At 35.7% G+C, this 16,536-nt stretch overlaps 1 protein-coding gene across 2 annotated transcripts in view; it reads right to left on the reverse strand.

The window, feature by feature from the left end:
- Window positions 1–2,175: 2,175 nt before the first annotated feature.
- Window positions 2,176–16,536, reverse strand: part of TRIO (trio Rho guanine nucleotide exchange factor) — a 274,467-nt gene continuing 260,106 nt past the window's right edge. The window contains exons 45-53 of one of the 2 annotated variants that reach the window (XM_074279114.1): window positions 14,902–15,149; window positions 12,392–12,530; window positions 11,341–11,368; window positions 10,965–11,127; window positions 10,417–10,538; window positions 7,830–7,908; window positions 7,324–7,524; window positions 5,881–6,019; window positions 2,176–4,600 (exon numbers count right to left, since the gene is read on the reverse strand). In XM_074279114.1, the coding sequence (XP_074135215.1) occupies window positions 4,058–4,600; window positions 5,881–6,019; window positions 7,324–7,524; window positions 7,830–7,908; window positions 10,417–10,538; window positions 10,965–11,127; window positions 11,341–11,368; window positions 12,392–12,530; window positions 14,902–15,149 (1,662 nt within the window). In that variant the 3' untranslated portion in view covers window positions 2,176–4,057. Of the gene's footprint in view, window positions 4,601–5,880; window positions 6,020–7,323; window positions 7,525–7,829; window positions 7,909–10,416; window positions 10,539–10,964; window positions 11,128–11,340; window positions 11,369–12,391; window positions 12,531–14,901; window positions 15,150–16,536 lie in introns of those variants that run through there. The other variant, XM_074279115.1, reaches the window with a different exon arrangement.

Genomic DNA, 16,536 nt, shown 5'->3' on the forward strand with positions numbered 1-16,536 from the left:
GAACACCAAATAGAAGTAATGTCAAGCTTGAACTAAGGTAATGGCTATGTGAGTCCAGAGAAGTGTAAGAGTTGTTAAATATATGGGGTTATAGTGAGTAGTTGATGATGACATCATGTGCCAATACTCACCACAGTACCTGGCATATAGTTGAAGTTTAATAAATGTATATTAAATGAATTGAATAACACTAAGTTTTGGGTTGGGGTGGCTGGGAATAGGGATGGTGGTGCTTTTCAGAGGACCAGTAAAGTTCAGAAGAGGTATTGATTTAGGAGAATTTTTAGAATGTTGTTATATAGATATTAAATATAAGATCATAGGTCATGGATATGGGAGATGAAAAGATATGGAGACAGAGTAGGTGAAGAAAGAAAGCAGATTTAAAGGAAGATTTTTAGGATGGGAAAACCTGAGTATGTTTTTAGGCAGAAAGTCTTCAGGTGGTTAAGATTGAAAGTGGAAGAGACAGGAGGAATAATTAATGGAGCAAGGACCTTTAAATGGTAGAAGAAAGTTATTGGAGAAGAGAGAATGGGCTTGTTTTGAGAAGGTGCAAGGATACTTCCACCTCTGAGGTCAAAGATAAGTAGTAAGAAATTTTTGGTTGTTGATGAGATGAAGATCTTCTGGTAGGATGGTTTCAGTCTTTCAGTCTTCAATAGTGGCAGAGTCATCTGTTAAGAACCCTGGAAATAAAGGTTAACAATAATCCCCTTGAGAAGTGATAGAAAGTTTAGAAAAGCTACAATACAAGGGCTTCTGTGGAATAATATATACATATATATATATAGACACATACACACACACACACACACATATATACACACACATACACACACACATACATATATACTTCTTCCTTCTAGCCTTGTCTCTATAGCATCTTCGCTAGTAAATTGTTTGCATGCATGTGGATTTAAATTCATATTCATATTCATATTAAGGTCCTGCTCATAAAAGGCCCAAATTGGTTTAATTTTTTTTACCTGCTCCTTATTGTACATAGCTGTATATTAAGTAAGCACTCAGCCAGAATACCTTGATCGTCTCATTTTGGGAGTGAGAAGAGCAAGAGTTTCATTCAAAATTATATTAGTATTGGCTCTTAATTTTGTCTTCATTGCTAAGCCTCCTGGGCCTTGCTACCTTGATATGAAGAAGTCAACTCTCCATTTCCTGAGTTTAGGCATTTACTCTGTGTAAAAGAATGGTCTCAGTTTAAACAGAAATATCTCATCTTAGGATTTCAGCCCATAAAAGGAGGGGAAAAAAGCCTGAAGGCCCCTTATAAAAAGTTGATACCTGACAATGCAGATTGTTTATTCTTATAATTTAATGTCTGCAGACTTGCTTTAAATATGCATAATTCCTCATTTGTAGAGTGTCTTACAGTCTTGTATCTCTACAAGAGCTATGCTGAGATGTTACTGTGTTAGCTAAAATATTTTAGGACTCTTTGACTGTGCAAAAGAAGAATTTTTAAAAAGACAACTAAAAAAAGTGATGTCTCCCTTTGCTTATTTGGTCTCCATTTTAATAAGGCAAGTGGATTTTATTAGACCTGAGAACCTTCTAGAACAAACTTAAATAAAAATTGTTCTTCTGAGTAGTTTTCACAACTTTGCATATAGTATAAAAGTAATTAATCAATGTTTACTGGTGATACAAAAGAGAATATCAACTATTGGAGGTAAGCTAGGTAGTATAGTAATTAAATCACTGAACCTAGAGTTCAAATGTGGCTTCAGACACTTATTAGCTGGGTGACTTTGGGCTAATCACAAGTTATTCTTACCTAAGTTTCTTTAACTGTAAAATGAGGAAAATAATAGCACTTACCTCCCAAGGTTGTCCTGAGGATCAAGTAAGATCAAATTCACAAAGTGCTTAGCACAGTGCCTGGAACATGGTGTGCACTTTATAAATGCTTTCCTTTTCCCTTTCCTAAAGATAATATCAACAATTTGAAATGCTTTCAGAGATGGAGCAGGGAAAGAGGATTTGATAAACTGAGTTGATTTGGTCTTCAAGGAGAGTTCATACATCATTCCCAACAAGTACTCAAAAGATGGCTATGGATCAAAAGGTCAGTGTTGGTTGGGAATGGTTGGGAATGTTTAGTTCAGTATAATTTTAATGAAATAAAGCTGAATAAAAGGCCTAACACAAAAATCAGGCAAATATGTCAAATATGTTTAATCTTTTAAAATAACTGATGGCAAAATAAAATATTTACATCACATCATACTGTGTAAACAAGTCTCTGTACAAAGAAATATACATGCAAAATAATGTAAAAATTTAACTGAAATAATAAAAGAAATAATACACAAATAAAAGTTATGAGATTACGAATACACATCCAGTTTTGAATTAATTTTTTCTCTTAAAAAGTTTCTGTACAATTTTACAAAGAAGAAACAAAAAAGCCAACAAAACTAATAAATAAAATACATTGGAAGTTGCAAAGCTAACTAAGTTGGTTTATGGCTCAAGACCCAGATGTCTAACTGGCTTGGGGATGCAGGCTGATTTCCTATTTATTGTACTTCACACAGTCACAGATTAAAAAGACATCCAGGAAAATCCAAAGTAGCCCAGAAGCACATCCCTCTTCATTGAAAATACCTCCAATATCACTATTACCTTGGCCACAGTGACACAGGCATTGGATTCTGGCCTTATGGTGGCTGACTCTTGATTGGCTTTCTTAACCAAAGAACACAAAATTCAGCCAATTATTGTACAGAAAGTAAACAGATTCAAAAATATTAAAAAATACTAAATGTCAAGATTGATTTTGGGAAAAATAATACTTTGGCATTTTGAGTAATAGTATAATAAATTTTAAAATGTTACCCTATTATCCAGTTTTAGATTTGGAATATGAAATCACTTTTTACAGTCCTCAAAACTGATGAGAATTTTTGCTATGTGTTAACTATCTTAAAAACTAATGGCACAGTGATACAATCCCTTTACCCACCCCCACCCCCCAAAAAAACCCCTTTAGTCACACACACAAAACCATAAAGCTCACCGTACTAAGTATGTGCTTTTTCTATATATTTATTACAGTTACAACAGAGGTCCTCATAAATAGTTGCATAAAATGTTAAAGCCACAACATTGCACATGATATGAAATCAAACAGAAAAATCCCAATGAGTGCATTTACAGTATTTTCATCTGGCTGTATACTGCTCAACAATCTGATTGATGGGTTTGGTAGGATGTGGGAAGTGGTGGGGGGAGACAGGAGTTGGATCTGCCCTTGGAGTCCTTTTCTGATGGGCTAGTAAACTTTGACCCCCAACTGAAGGGCCTAAATAATGGTATACCACTATTTAGGATGTTGAGGGGGTAAGGTAAGTTGAGAATGAGAGGGAGAATTACAGACTGAAGGCAGGAACAGTCTATATACAAGTAAGGCCTACATTTTATCAGAGCAAAACGATTCATTCTATTTGTATGCAAAAGTTTGAGGTTGGATGCACTCAAAAGACAAATCTGGTCTCAGTGCATTGCTATGCAAGATACAGATAGACGAGGCAACTGAACAAGCTCTATTGACCTGGTTGAAACCAAGTTGCAAATGGAAAGCCACATTAATGGCTAACCATTTGGGTGAGTCTTCTCCAGATAATGTGTCTTTGTTTTGTTCATTAATACCAGTGGTTTGAACATAGGCATTTATTTTTCTTGAATAAATCTTGAAAACGTTAATTTTGCAAAATTCTATTCTTGTTCATTTTTTAAAAAAGTATCTTTTTTTTTTTTTTTTTTTTTTGCAGAAACCTGAATAAAATACTGTGATACAGCAATGCTCTATCCGCCTTTTTGCAGAGTATAATGTTAAAGTCCTCCACCCCAGCATAGCTTGCATCTATAAGTCCCAAGTACTGTTACTCACAGCTTACTTGGAATGCAATTTCACACGATGAACATACTAGCAGCTGATTGGCTGTTTTTTTTTTTTTTTTTTTCCTCCTCAAAATTCAAATTAACAGTTGATTGGCAGGTGAAAGAGAATGAGAAAGAACTTCAAGATAGGTCAAACCCTAGGCAAGAGCCTGCTCTGTAAGAAGTTTTTGATGCTACGAATGGGTCGAACATCATTCTGGTGTTTTCGCCGCTCTATGAAAGAAGTCAGTCTTGATATATCAAGGCTATCAGCACTGTTGTTAGTGCCCAGCTGCAGCCACTGATCCTGGAGGGAGAGTGCAGCAGAAGGACGCTGAGCAGGGTCATCTCGTAGTAAGAAACATACAAAATCTTTGGCCTTCTGGCTAACTCCTTTAAAGTAGTCATCTGGGAAACTAAAGTCTAAGCGGCAAATGTTTAGGCACGTTTCTTCTACACTGTCATCCAGGAAAGGAGATACACCACTAAGAAGGACGTACGTGAGCACTCCAATACTCCAAGTATCTGAGGTAAGGGAGACAGGATTCCCAAGGATGATTTCGGGAGCTGCAAATTCTGGGTTCCCCAGTAACTGGTGGATATAATAAGTTGTGTTGAGTTGGACTGCATCTCCAAAATCAGCCAATTTTATCGTTGGCTTAGCCAAGCTCTGATCCACCAGAATGTTTTCAGGCTAGAAAATACAAGAAAGAAACTTATTACTTTGAAAAGTTAACCATCCACTCCTCCATCCTCCTTCACTGCCACTACCAAACAGCTAGCAAAGATGTTTGCAAAGTATTTTACAAATATTAACTTGTTTGATCTTTACAATAATCCTGCAAGGTGGATGATATTATAATCCCTATTTTGCAGATGAAGTTAATGAAGGCAGATAGAAGTCAAGTTATTTGCTGAGGATCACAGAGCTAGTAAATGTCTGAGGTCAAAATTAACTTCAGGTTGTCCTGACTCCAAATACTATGCTTTAGTTACTGTGCTAAAAATTTCCCCACTTTCCTCATGCCCATCTAGGCTAATTTTAGTATAACTCAATTCAATTGAACAAATTATGTGTATTAGGCACTATAGGAGATAGAAAACTAAGATGGATGATACAGTTGAGAGGTGGAAGAATAATCAAAACCATTTACTTAAAGAGTAGGGTAAAAGTATTTCTTCCTGTTCAGCACAGAAGCCCCTAACATTGCTGAGGAGAGGAAGAGCTCCAATGTGAGTGAATCTTTTCATAGATTTTCATAGATTTTTGGGGTGTATGTGGGGGAAGGGAGAGGTTGTGTGACTTTTGATTTCATCTGTAAAAGAGAACTTTCAGCTTGGAAACTCTTCATTAATACAGCAGATCAATGACTTACCTGTAAGTTAAATGTCTTAGAAAATTATTTGGGATATTGTGTGGTTAAGTAACCCAACCTTTATCTCACATCCAGGTCTTAAGATAACTTCTCCAGGCTCTTTCCTCAGTTTCTCAAAGGAAAATTCCCTTGTTTTAATATTCCCTCTATTTATGGCAAGTCCAAAAGTACCTTCTATGTTTAGGAACTCTCATTCATTTGATGGAAAAGCTTAGCTTTCAGGAGCTTATTGACTATAGGATGTTTGCACTGGGGGAGAAATACCACAAATATGTATCTAAATGGAGGACAGAGATGTTTTACTTTCTAACTTAAGTAATAATACAATTTATCTATTTAAACCTGCATATCACAGGTTCCTCTTAAAATCTGCTTTAGGTAGTTTATGAATTAAAATGTCAAAAGACTTGAAATGATGTGGCTTGATCACTAAGCCAGTCCCAGAGAATGGTTTTCAAGGACAGCACACACAGGGAGGATTCCATTGCTCCTAGTCTACAAAATTACTGTATTCAAGAGAAGGGACAATTTTTCTGTCTGTGATTTAATAAGAACTAAATTCTTATCCAAGTCACCCAGAACACTGCATTTCACTAACCTTTAGGTCCAGATGTACTATTCTGCAGTTATGAAGGTATTGCACAGCTTCCAGAATCTCTCCAAGATACATTCTAATCTTCCCTTCAGTGAGGTTCCCCCATCGCACAACACAGTCTAGAAGACGGCCCTGATCAGCCCTAGATATATAAAAACATCTGCTATGACACTGTTCCTATGTATAATTCTTTATTTCGATTATGAAAAAAAGTATATCTTGGATTTTTTGAGTCTCCCCTACAACTTTTCATGATTAGGCCTTCCTGCCTACAGTCCATACTGTTGGTCAATCAATTAATAAATATTAAGTATTTACAAAGAATGGACCAGTTTCTTTCTGCAAAGAGCTTTCATTTAAATGGAGATAAGTACATACAGAGATATGTGCTTCACTAATCACTAATATAAAATGCATACCATATGATATACAAAGTAGTTAATAACAAAAGTATTTGGGAGGGATGGTATTAGCAGTTAGGGGAATCAAGAATACATACAGAAGATAGTGCAGGATGTATACCTGAAGGCAATGGGGAATAGAAGGCTAGGAGGAGTATATCAGACATATGGAAAGAATGCGGAGGCATAGAGATGGGAGATAGAAGTCTTGTATGTGAGAACAGGGAAAAGGCAGCTTGGTTGGATTGCAAATTGTGGGAGGGGAAATGAAGCTGGAAACAGTATAGTGTCAGGTTGTAAAGGGTTTTAAATAATGTGGGATTTGTGTGAATGGAAAGATTGGATAAGAGAAATATGGAGATAGAAATGACAAGATTTGACAAGGGGAGTGGATATGTGTCCATAGTCCAGGATAATGTTGAATTATGAACCTGGGAAACTGCCAACACTAGATTTTGTTAAATGTATAGAAAAATGGAAAGACAGGAGTAGCTAATAACTAAGGTGCTAGATATTCTTTACCAACTGAAGCTCTCTTTTTGAGAAAGCCAACATTTAAGAAAAATAATGGAAAAATTGTCTTAAGAAGTTGATTCTGGGGCTCAAGTATGGTTAGATCTTATATTTGAGATACCTATGAAACCAACTGGACAGTAGAACATTCTGAGATTATCAAATTCAGGGGAGTTTCTCATATCAATAATTCAGGGGTAAGTTACCTTTCCAGGGTCCCTCTGAACTCAAGCCTGCTTAGAATCACCTGGATTCAGGCTTGTGTCACCAGGATGGCTGCAGAGGGTGTGTGATAACAGAATTTGTTAGATACATATGGTCCTTGGTCAAACTGTTCATAAGATTTTTGTTTATGTTTTAGGAAAGCTCTAAAACTCATTTTTATTTCCAATTTTTATATTTAAGGAATTCTGTTGACTCTTGAAAGATTCTATTTTTTTTTCTTCCCATCATTTATGAGGAAAAAAAGAATCAAGAAAATATTAGAAGCAAAGGGTTAGAAAGTAGTAAGAATATATCAGGTCATACGCACATCTCTAAGACCAGGACATAATTGGTGGAAGTTTCAAACGTATCAAGGAGGCTAATTAGCAGGGGATGCTGGAGATTCTGCATCACTCCAAGTTCATGGGTAACTTGGTCTCTTTTCATCAACTTCTTGTTCACAAACTTAGTGGCTACTGATCGCTTGGTTCCTTTCTGATCACATTTCTTAACAACAGAGAACCTGCCCCTAAAAAAAAAAAAAAGTTTCAATGACAGAAAAGATTATTTTAGGGCATTTGCTATGGGAAACTTCTTATTCTCTAAGATTTGATTATATTAACCCATTTATTTATAATGCTAACACAAGTCAACATGCAAAAACATTTTGGGGCTGTTCAGATGTTATTTATATTATTGAAACATGATAATGAAAATGATAATAGGTTTAATTTAAAATATACTACAACAAAATTAATAGTTGATTGTAGAGTAGTTTGATTTGCTAAATTCTACAGAATATTCCTTGTATTTCAGGGAGTTCTTATGTCATACCTGCCAAGCTCAGCCACTTCACTGTAGAGGGAATCAAAGTTGTCTTTCCAAATTACCATGATCCCATCACTTCCTGGACCTAAAAAAAAGGAATATCTTCATTATTCTTCATCTATTATGAAAGCTTCAAATCCTGTCAATTCCTAATTTTATTACTGTCTCACATAATCATCTGACCTTGCAATGGGGTGGCCTGGTATAGTGTAGCCCTCCTGCAATGAGAAATTATTAATAGCTCATTTATCTTTGTAGCTTTTTATCCAATTACTCAGGTAGAACCAACCACCAATACTGTAAATACTGATGCAATTTTATTATATGATTAATTTTAACTGAACTTTCTCTCCTAAGTACTGCCATATGAAATATTTTAAAAATATAATAATTTTCATTTAGTTCAAAAAACATTTATTAAGTCCCTTTTGGGTGCCAGGCATTGAAGATAAAAGTAAAAAATGAAACTATTTCTGGTCTTCAAGGAATTTACATTTTATTGGGAGGGGAGGGAAAAAAAATCAGAGGCATTCCATTTCTTAGTTTGTGTATGAATGAGGGCTTTTCACAGAATCATAGCTGAGGGTTTTGGAGTATTAGTGCCTCCATACTGAGGGTACTGAAAGGATGGTGGTTCTTTCAACAGAAATTGAAAAGATGTTTTCTTGGAGAAATATATGCATCATTTGAATCTTTGATGTCTGTGGCACATCCAGTTGGAAATGTAGACAATTGGTGATGTGAGAAAAATTCTATTTAGAGAGTGGGGATAGATACACAGATTTGGGACCATCTTAGAAATATCAGCTGAACCCAAAAGAACTAATTTGATCATCAAACAAGATCCTGTAGAGAGAGAACACAGCCTCTGTCCTGCAGTATACCAACAAATAGAACATAGAGCAAAGTGACATTTCAGCCAAGGAGATCATAGCAATGGATGACCTGGCTACATAATCATGCAGGTAGCTAAACATCTTCTTAAAAAAAGAAAAAGCAAGAAAAAACAAGATTCTGAGAGTGATGAACATGGTAGGGTGTTGTTTTTTTTGCAATTGGGGTTAAGTGACTAGTCCAGGGTCACAGCTAGGATAGGTTTTTTTTGTTGTTGTTTTTTTTGTTGTTGTTGTTTTTTTTTTTTTTTTTGTTTTGTTTTGTTTTGTAGAAGACATTTTACAAAATGGGGAAATACCTCAAACCAACTTTCAGCACCTTAAGGTTCAGTTAGGTATGTCTTCTACACATACATGTGCTTGTCTAAAACCATCTTTCTGCATTGCTTAGATTTACTGAATTTAAATTATCTAGGTGAAAGGCACTCAGAGCCATTCCAATTCTTTAATTTGTGTCTGAATGAAGGCTCTTTCCAGAATCATAACTGAGGATTGTGGAGTGTTAATATCCCCAAATTTGCCATTTCAGATTTTTGTTGAAAGTTGCCATTTATGTCACTTACAGGCCATTAAGAATACTGGTTCTCCTGTAAACAATTGGCTCCCTCAGACCTAAAGCAGGCCAGATATATTAAATAAGAGTTTTCAGTTTCATAGACAAAGTGTACCAAAACTTCCAGGGCAGTTTGGAAATTTAAGTAGCTTAAAGTTTTAATAGATTAAAAATGCTGGAAGACTTTTGGGATACCCTTTATAAGACAGAATAGAACAACTATATAATAAGTAATATTTTTTACTCAGTGTTTCTTTTTCCAAGGGATCCCAACTTCCTATGGTCCTTCTTGCCGAGTCCCCTGTTATTTAGGCTTTTTCACTGCCAAGTTTCAGAGCCCATCAGGCTGCTGAAACCAACAAATATCTTATACCCTTTGATCTGTGGTTTATTAGTTAATATGAAAAACTAATATACTAATATCTTTTTTGAGGACAGGAACATATCTTATTAAGAATGCAAGCATCTTGAAGGCAAGAACTATTTTACTATTGTCTTGGTATTCCTAGCATTTCATAGTGCTTAGCCCATATAGAAGGGAAGATGTTAAATCATTAATCACTATCTCCACATCCATCTCTCTACTATATGGGATAGTTGCCACCCAGCTGTTTCATTGGGCCCACCATCCCCAAGATTTTGTAGGAACAGGAAAAGCCATTTTTGAATGTAACCTTTGGAAGATCACCTTGAGGCAGCTAAATGGTACAGAGGATAGAGTACTGATCCTGAAGTCAAGAGGACTTGAATTCAAATCCAATCTCAGACACTTAATATTTATGCGCTGTGTCCCTGGGCAAGTCACCTGACCCCAGTTGCCTTTCAAAAAAACCCTAAAACCCTCAACCTGAAAAAAAAAAATCAGAAAAAAAAAAAAAAAAAAAGAAATATTGCCTAACCTTCTTCTAGTCCTTTCATGACTTCATTTTGTTAATTTTCAGGCTATTATATATCTTTCCAGACAAATAGGACATTATTGACATTATTGTATTTCTTCAATTAAATGATACAAGTGACTACCCAGGCTTATAAGGTAGGCTGGCCTGCTTGTACAGAGAGAGAATGGCAAACATCTTCACTCTGTCCTACTACCCAACTGTCATTCTGACAAGCTTCAGAAGTTTTAGCCAACATTTGTGTACCTTACCTAGAACTCTCAGACTGGCTGACGATGATACTGAACCCATGTCATTCACAGCTATACAAGTGTAGATACCATCATCTTCTGTGGTCACACCGATTATTTTCAGAGTGGCCTCTCCTAAGTCACTGTCAAACATACCAAAGCACATATTACAATTTTTGTCATGAAGCAGACACTGGAAACCCCGTAACTCATCCTTATCTTTCCTCCATGTCCATTTGAGATCATCAGAAAATCAATACAGGTTGTGACGGTATGTGTGTACATAATACACATACAGATGCACTGCTCAAGTGGAGGGGCAGTGAGTTCTGATGGAGAGTTTGCCCCCCAGTTTGGGAAGATTGGCCTCAAATCCTGCCACTTATTAGCTAAGTGATTATGGGCAAGTGACTGAACTTCTCAGGCACTGGGCAACTAACTACTACTTCTATAGGTCCTTCTTATAATCAGGTAAATACAGTGAACATAGGTGGGTTTTTTCCCTTATTCATATTCATCACACGCTTCCCTTACTAAGTGAAGCTAACATGAGATTAAGAATTGCATACCTGTATGAGATGCTGTAGCGTCCATTACTGCTCAATGTGTTGTGTTCAGGGCCCTTCCAAATTATTGAAGCTCTGGGGCGACCACAAACTCTACATCTAAGAACAATGGTCTCTCCTGTCTCACACGTTACCTCACTCAATGGTATTATAAATTCTGGGGGAACTGAAAAGCAGAATGAACAAACTGATTACCAGTGAACTACCTAGTTCTTCCATGTTCTCCTTATGACTCCCCTGCCCCGAAACAAAAGAATAAGGATATTTAGTTCAAATAGCTATGCATGTCCTAAATTCCAAAAAAGAAAATGTCCTTTTAGGACACTTCAATGAGCCAGAAACTCTCTTCCCAACAAATACAATGAATAATAAAACTTACCATCATAAATGTAGTTGGGATTAAGAAGCTGAAACAGAAAACAAAACAAAACAATTTTAATCCAAAGAATGGATTATTTTAAGGATCATTGATTTCAGTTCCTATACTAGAATTATTTCCTAAAGACATATAAATGAGGAATTTGACCTAGAAATAAAAATGTTTTTGATTATTTTAAAACATAATGTGGGAGTTTCATGCTACACCAATTTTATATTTTGTCTTTACAGGGTTTTTGCTTCACCTCAAGCAGAAAAGTGATCCTTAATAAGCGGGTTTTTTTTTTTTTTTTAAAGTACTATTATTATGGTATAAATTGTTTTCAGTTTACTAATTTCACTCTATCAGTTCAAAGAAGTCTACTTTTAAATTGTTCTTTTCATAATTTCTTAGGACAAAACAATATTCTATTATACTCATATACTATATAATTTGTTCAACTATTCCCCAGTTGATGGCATCTTCTTAGTTGTCAGTTTGGACATGAATAATGTAGAAATTTGTTTTCTCTGATTATGCATATAGTAATGACGATTACTATGTATAATCTAATCATAAAAGGGTGCCCACCAGTATTTCTCATACATATCTATATATGTCTACATATATATATCCACATATATAAAAAAATTATACACACACATTATATATACACACACACACGTATGTATATATTTATGCCTCTGTGTGTGTGTGTGTGTGTGTGCGCATGTGTATAAAAATACTGTGGAAGGGCTTAAGCAACACCAATGGCAAAGCTTAAGACATAGGAAGGAAGAAAGGAAAAAAGGGAGAAGGAAGATAACGGAGAGGATGGAAAGAGGAGTAAGGAAGAAGGTAAAGTAGCAGACTAAACCTTATGGTATAGACTGTAGTTCTTCAACAATGGCATCTGGTGAAAAGTGGAACAGGTTATGGTTGCTACAATGCATCTAATTTATCAACTGTATATTCTTAGCTGTCTTTTGCTTGACTTGATTAATCTCTTAAATTAAATGTTGAGTATGCACTGGAAGAACACTAAGAACTTCCCCAAAACATTTTCACTGACCTTCACAGAAACTTTGTTGGTAAGTCCTTCTCGTGATTTACGGTAACCATTTTCTAATTTGCCTTCCCGTTTGCCGTCTTTATCTTTTTTCTCAGATTTTTTCCTTAAACGGAGTGCTGTGTGCCAAGATGTTGACTTCCTAGAAGAAAATAAAATGCTCTGTTAAATACCGTTCCTTTTTTAAACATGTCCTACAAAGAATCTTTGGAAGAAAATTCATTTGACTGAGAGATATTATTGTAGAAGAAAAATATTAAACTGACAAGTAAGAAGAACTAAGGAAAAAGCACTCAACTAAATAATTTTTTCTCTAATATAGTAACAAGATTTCAAGAATTCAACATTATAAGTTTCATATTCAAAAAGCATATATAATAGAAGTTGAAATTTTAAGAATTGAGATGCAAAAGGGCCTATGAATGAAATTATTTTCCTTTTTGGATCCTTACATATGATCATAGACTGAAAAAATTATCCTGATCAAAATAAAAAGCAGCTCACAGAAACCTAGGAATGTTGTGGGATAAAAGAACAAGTTTTTTTGTTTTTTTTTTTTTAAATGACAAAACTTAGGAACTTAAGAACTCTTCCCATACCCCTAAATGCACATAATTATGTTGAAATACTATAGTATGACCATTAGTAGTCCAAACTGTATGGAAGCATGACTGTATTTAGTTGGTAATATAATGGCAACAAATATTGTAGAGACTGATCATTTAAAAAGTCTATTCATTTATCCTATTAGAAGATGGTTGCTTTTTCATCTTTAAAAACCTATTTATGTTTAGATTTTATGGGACCAAGTAAGAGATTCCATGTAGCTAATTTTCTAAAATAGCAGAGTGCTTTAGAGAAAGTTGGGAAAGAAAGAGGTTTCATTATTACTGTAATGAAGCCAGAGACCAATTCCTTTTTTGTTTAAAATTATAGTTACCATAGCCATTAATAGACTTTCAAATTTCTAATTATTGAGATTGACCAAGGTGGCTTATTTTCATGAATAAATTGTAGACCCAGTATCCTTACCACAGCCATCCATCAAACACCATCTCCTCAGACTTATTTGTTATATAACATTAGAACATGCATTGACATTTTTAGGGGCACTAGGCAGAGTAATTTTCCTTTAAGATAAAATGCAAACTGTTTGCTCTTCCCCATATAGTGCATCTTGGTTTAGACTGTTGCTCATGTCTGAAATGCATTCTCTTCTCACATGTTTCTGTCTTCCAGAATCCCCAAATATCTTCAAATTTCAGCTTAAATTCAACCTCCTAGCAGCAAAAAGCTTTATTTATTTATTTATTTTTGCTGAGGCAATTGGGGTTGCTTAGGATTACACAGATAGAACATGTCAAGTGTCTGAAGCCAGATTTGAACTCATGTTCTCCTGACATCAAGACTGGTGCTCTAGCTACTGCACCATCTAGCTGCCCCCAAAAGGCCTATTATAATCCTCTTTCCACAAGATGGTACTTTGTGTTTTGTATTACTTATCTGCATTCGTGCTGTTTTTCATGAAGAGAACATCAAATTCTTTTGGTTTCAGTCTCTATATCCCAGTCTGTAAGCATAGTGGTTGGCACATATTTAAAAGCTTAATCAATGCTTGTTGAATGAATGAAGACTGTGATTTGAAACTTTTTTTTTTTTTTTTGGATAAACTGAAAAATCTATTCATTTCTGAATGCAGAATAATTATTTCCTAGCAGACAGATCAATTTTTGGGACAAATACACCGATTCTTGAGTTATGAACACTAAATTTGAAACCAGAATGTAATACTTATTAACTGTGTGATTGTAGGTCATTTAACTTATGTGAAACTCAATTTCCTCATCTATAAAATGAATATATTTGCATTCCTGACTCCATAGTTGTTCCAAGAGAAGTGCTTCACCAACCTGAAAGTGCTATCAATGTAAATTATTAGCAACACCTCTGCAGAGACTGTACACTATTTCCCAGATTATATATCACAATTAGAATTGTATCTTGCACTAACAGGCCCCCAGTCCTTTTTTTCCCCCCCAAATGTAATTCCTATTAACTGTGCAATCACAGGTCATTTAACTTATGTGAAACTCAAATTTCCTCATTTATAAAATGAATATAATATTTGCATTCTTAATTCCATAGAGTTATTCCATATTTTTTTCCTGAGGCTGGGGTTAAGTGACTTGCCCAGGGTCACACAGCTAGGAAGTGTTAAGTGTCTGAGACCAGATTTGAACTCAGGTCCTCCTGACTTCAGGGCTGGTGCTCTATCCACTGCCCCATCTAGCTGCCCCTCCATAGAGTTATTCCAAGAGAAGAGCTTTATCAACCTGAAGGTTCTGTAGATGTAAATTATTATCATCACTTCTGCAGAGACTCACTATTTTCCAGATTATATATCACAATGAGAATTGTATCTTGCACTAACTGGTAAATTTTTTTCAAATGTAATTCCTCCTGTGCCCCTATTTTTCTTCCACCCCTCTTTTATGGGATCAGAGTATACTCACTTCATAGTGCCATCAGGGTTCTCTATGATGACTGCACTGGTATGCCCCAGTACATAGCCGGGAATCCAGCCCTCTGCTGCGGGACATTGGTCAGTGGCGGCTCGGAACACCAAAAACATGTTCTGTTGGTTGCTGGCTAGAATTTGCACGACCTCTCCTTGATAGACATTGATCTCATCCTCCTTCACTGCCGTGTAATCGTGTGTCACCAGCATGGTGGAGATATTGCTACTGCTGCTACTTTCACTCTACGAAAGGAGAGGGGACAAGATGTGATGCTGACCAGGAGGAAGTCAGTTGTTAGTCTGCACCTTGGCTACCACGATCTAGAGTCACATACAGAGATACTCAGAGAACAGAGGCTGGCTTTTCCTTCAGACCCCCGTTAGCTCATCTTAGTCACCTTTTTCAATAACAGTAGCACAACAACAACAAGTTCATACGGCTTTAGAATGGTGTTTAAAAAGCCTTAAAATGGTTCCATTACTAGTCTTTGGTTCATTCTGAAAGATTTATTGATGCCACAGGCTTATCTTCCTTTTTTTTTTTTCTCTACCAGAACATTGTTCTTCTGGAGACTGATGTTAGAAAGCTAAGGACAACCTGATTTTGAGGAATTATAGAACAAATATGACTGTAGTTGATGTGTGTGTGTGTGTGTGTGTGTGTGTGTGTGTGTGTGTGTGTATATTTTTAAAAAATGATTATTTCATTATTATAAAGTGATGGCTGTTATTCCATTGAGTGCAATAGAGGTATCTAAATCTAAAAGCAGTTCTAAGAAAGTCTAAGAAAGACAGGTACCAAATGACTTAATTTCTTGATGTGCTGTTAATACTTTTAAAAATATTTTTCTGTGTCTATTCCTTGGCAAACAACATCTGGAAATCCATTGCTTACCATTTTGTTTTCATACAAAACTGCAGTAAGGTTTGTGGTTTATCTAATAGCTCTCAGAACCCCAAGATGCTACATGTGCACTGGCAGTAGATACATATCATGCAGCATAGCACTGTTGGCACGTGTTGGAAGCCAATACTGCAGAATAGCTTATCTCACTAGCTATATAATACAAAAGATTGAAAACATGCTGAGTCCTTCCCCTTTTTTTCTCTTAAAAAAAAATAGACTGTGGTAGGAAAAAAAATTGGCAGGAATAGAACATATTACATATAACTTTGTAAAAATTAAGTCTTGGAGCATAGATACTCAAGGGATAAAATCATCTTTCTTTAGCCATACTAGCTAGAGCTTTGCCAAAGGGCTGTCATCATGATATCTCTAAAGTTCTTACTGATTGTGTATATAGGCTTGCATTCCATGGCCACTGGTTCTTCTGTCCCACACTCTACAGTGGAATGGGTCTAAGTTTCTGAGTGAAGGAAAGGAATGGAAAAAATGTCCATCATTTTTCTACTTCCTTTTGCAAATACATTTCTAGTCTGAGGGACAAGTGGACTGCACCTGAAGTCGACAGATCTTGATTCAATCCTGTTTGTAGTATTTCCTAGCTGTACAATCATGGAGAAGTCGCTTAACCTTCTCAGATTTAGCTTCCTCATCTATGAAAAATGCACATAATATTCACTTCTCAGATTGCTATACGAGTAAATGGAATAATGTATATGAAGTTCT

This window comes from Sminthopsis crassicaudata, chromosome 1, assembly GCF_048593235.1.
Source record: "Sminthopsis crassicaudata isolate SCR6 chromosome 1, ASM4859323v1, whole genome shotgun sequence".
Taxonomy (NCBI): Eukaryota; Metazoa; Chordata; class Mammalia; order Dasyuromorphia; family Dasyuridae; genus Sminthopsis; species Sminthopsis crassicaudata.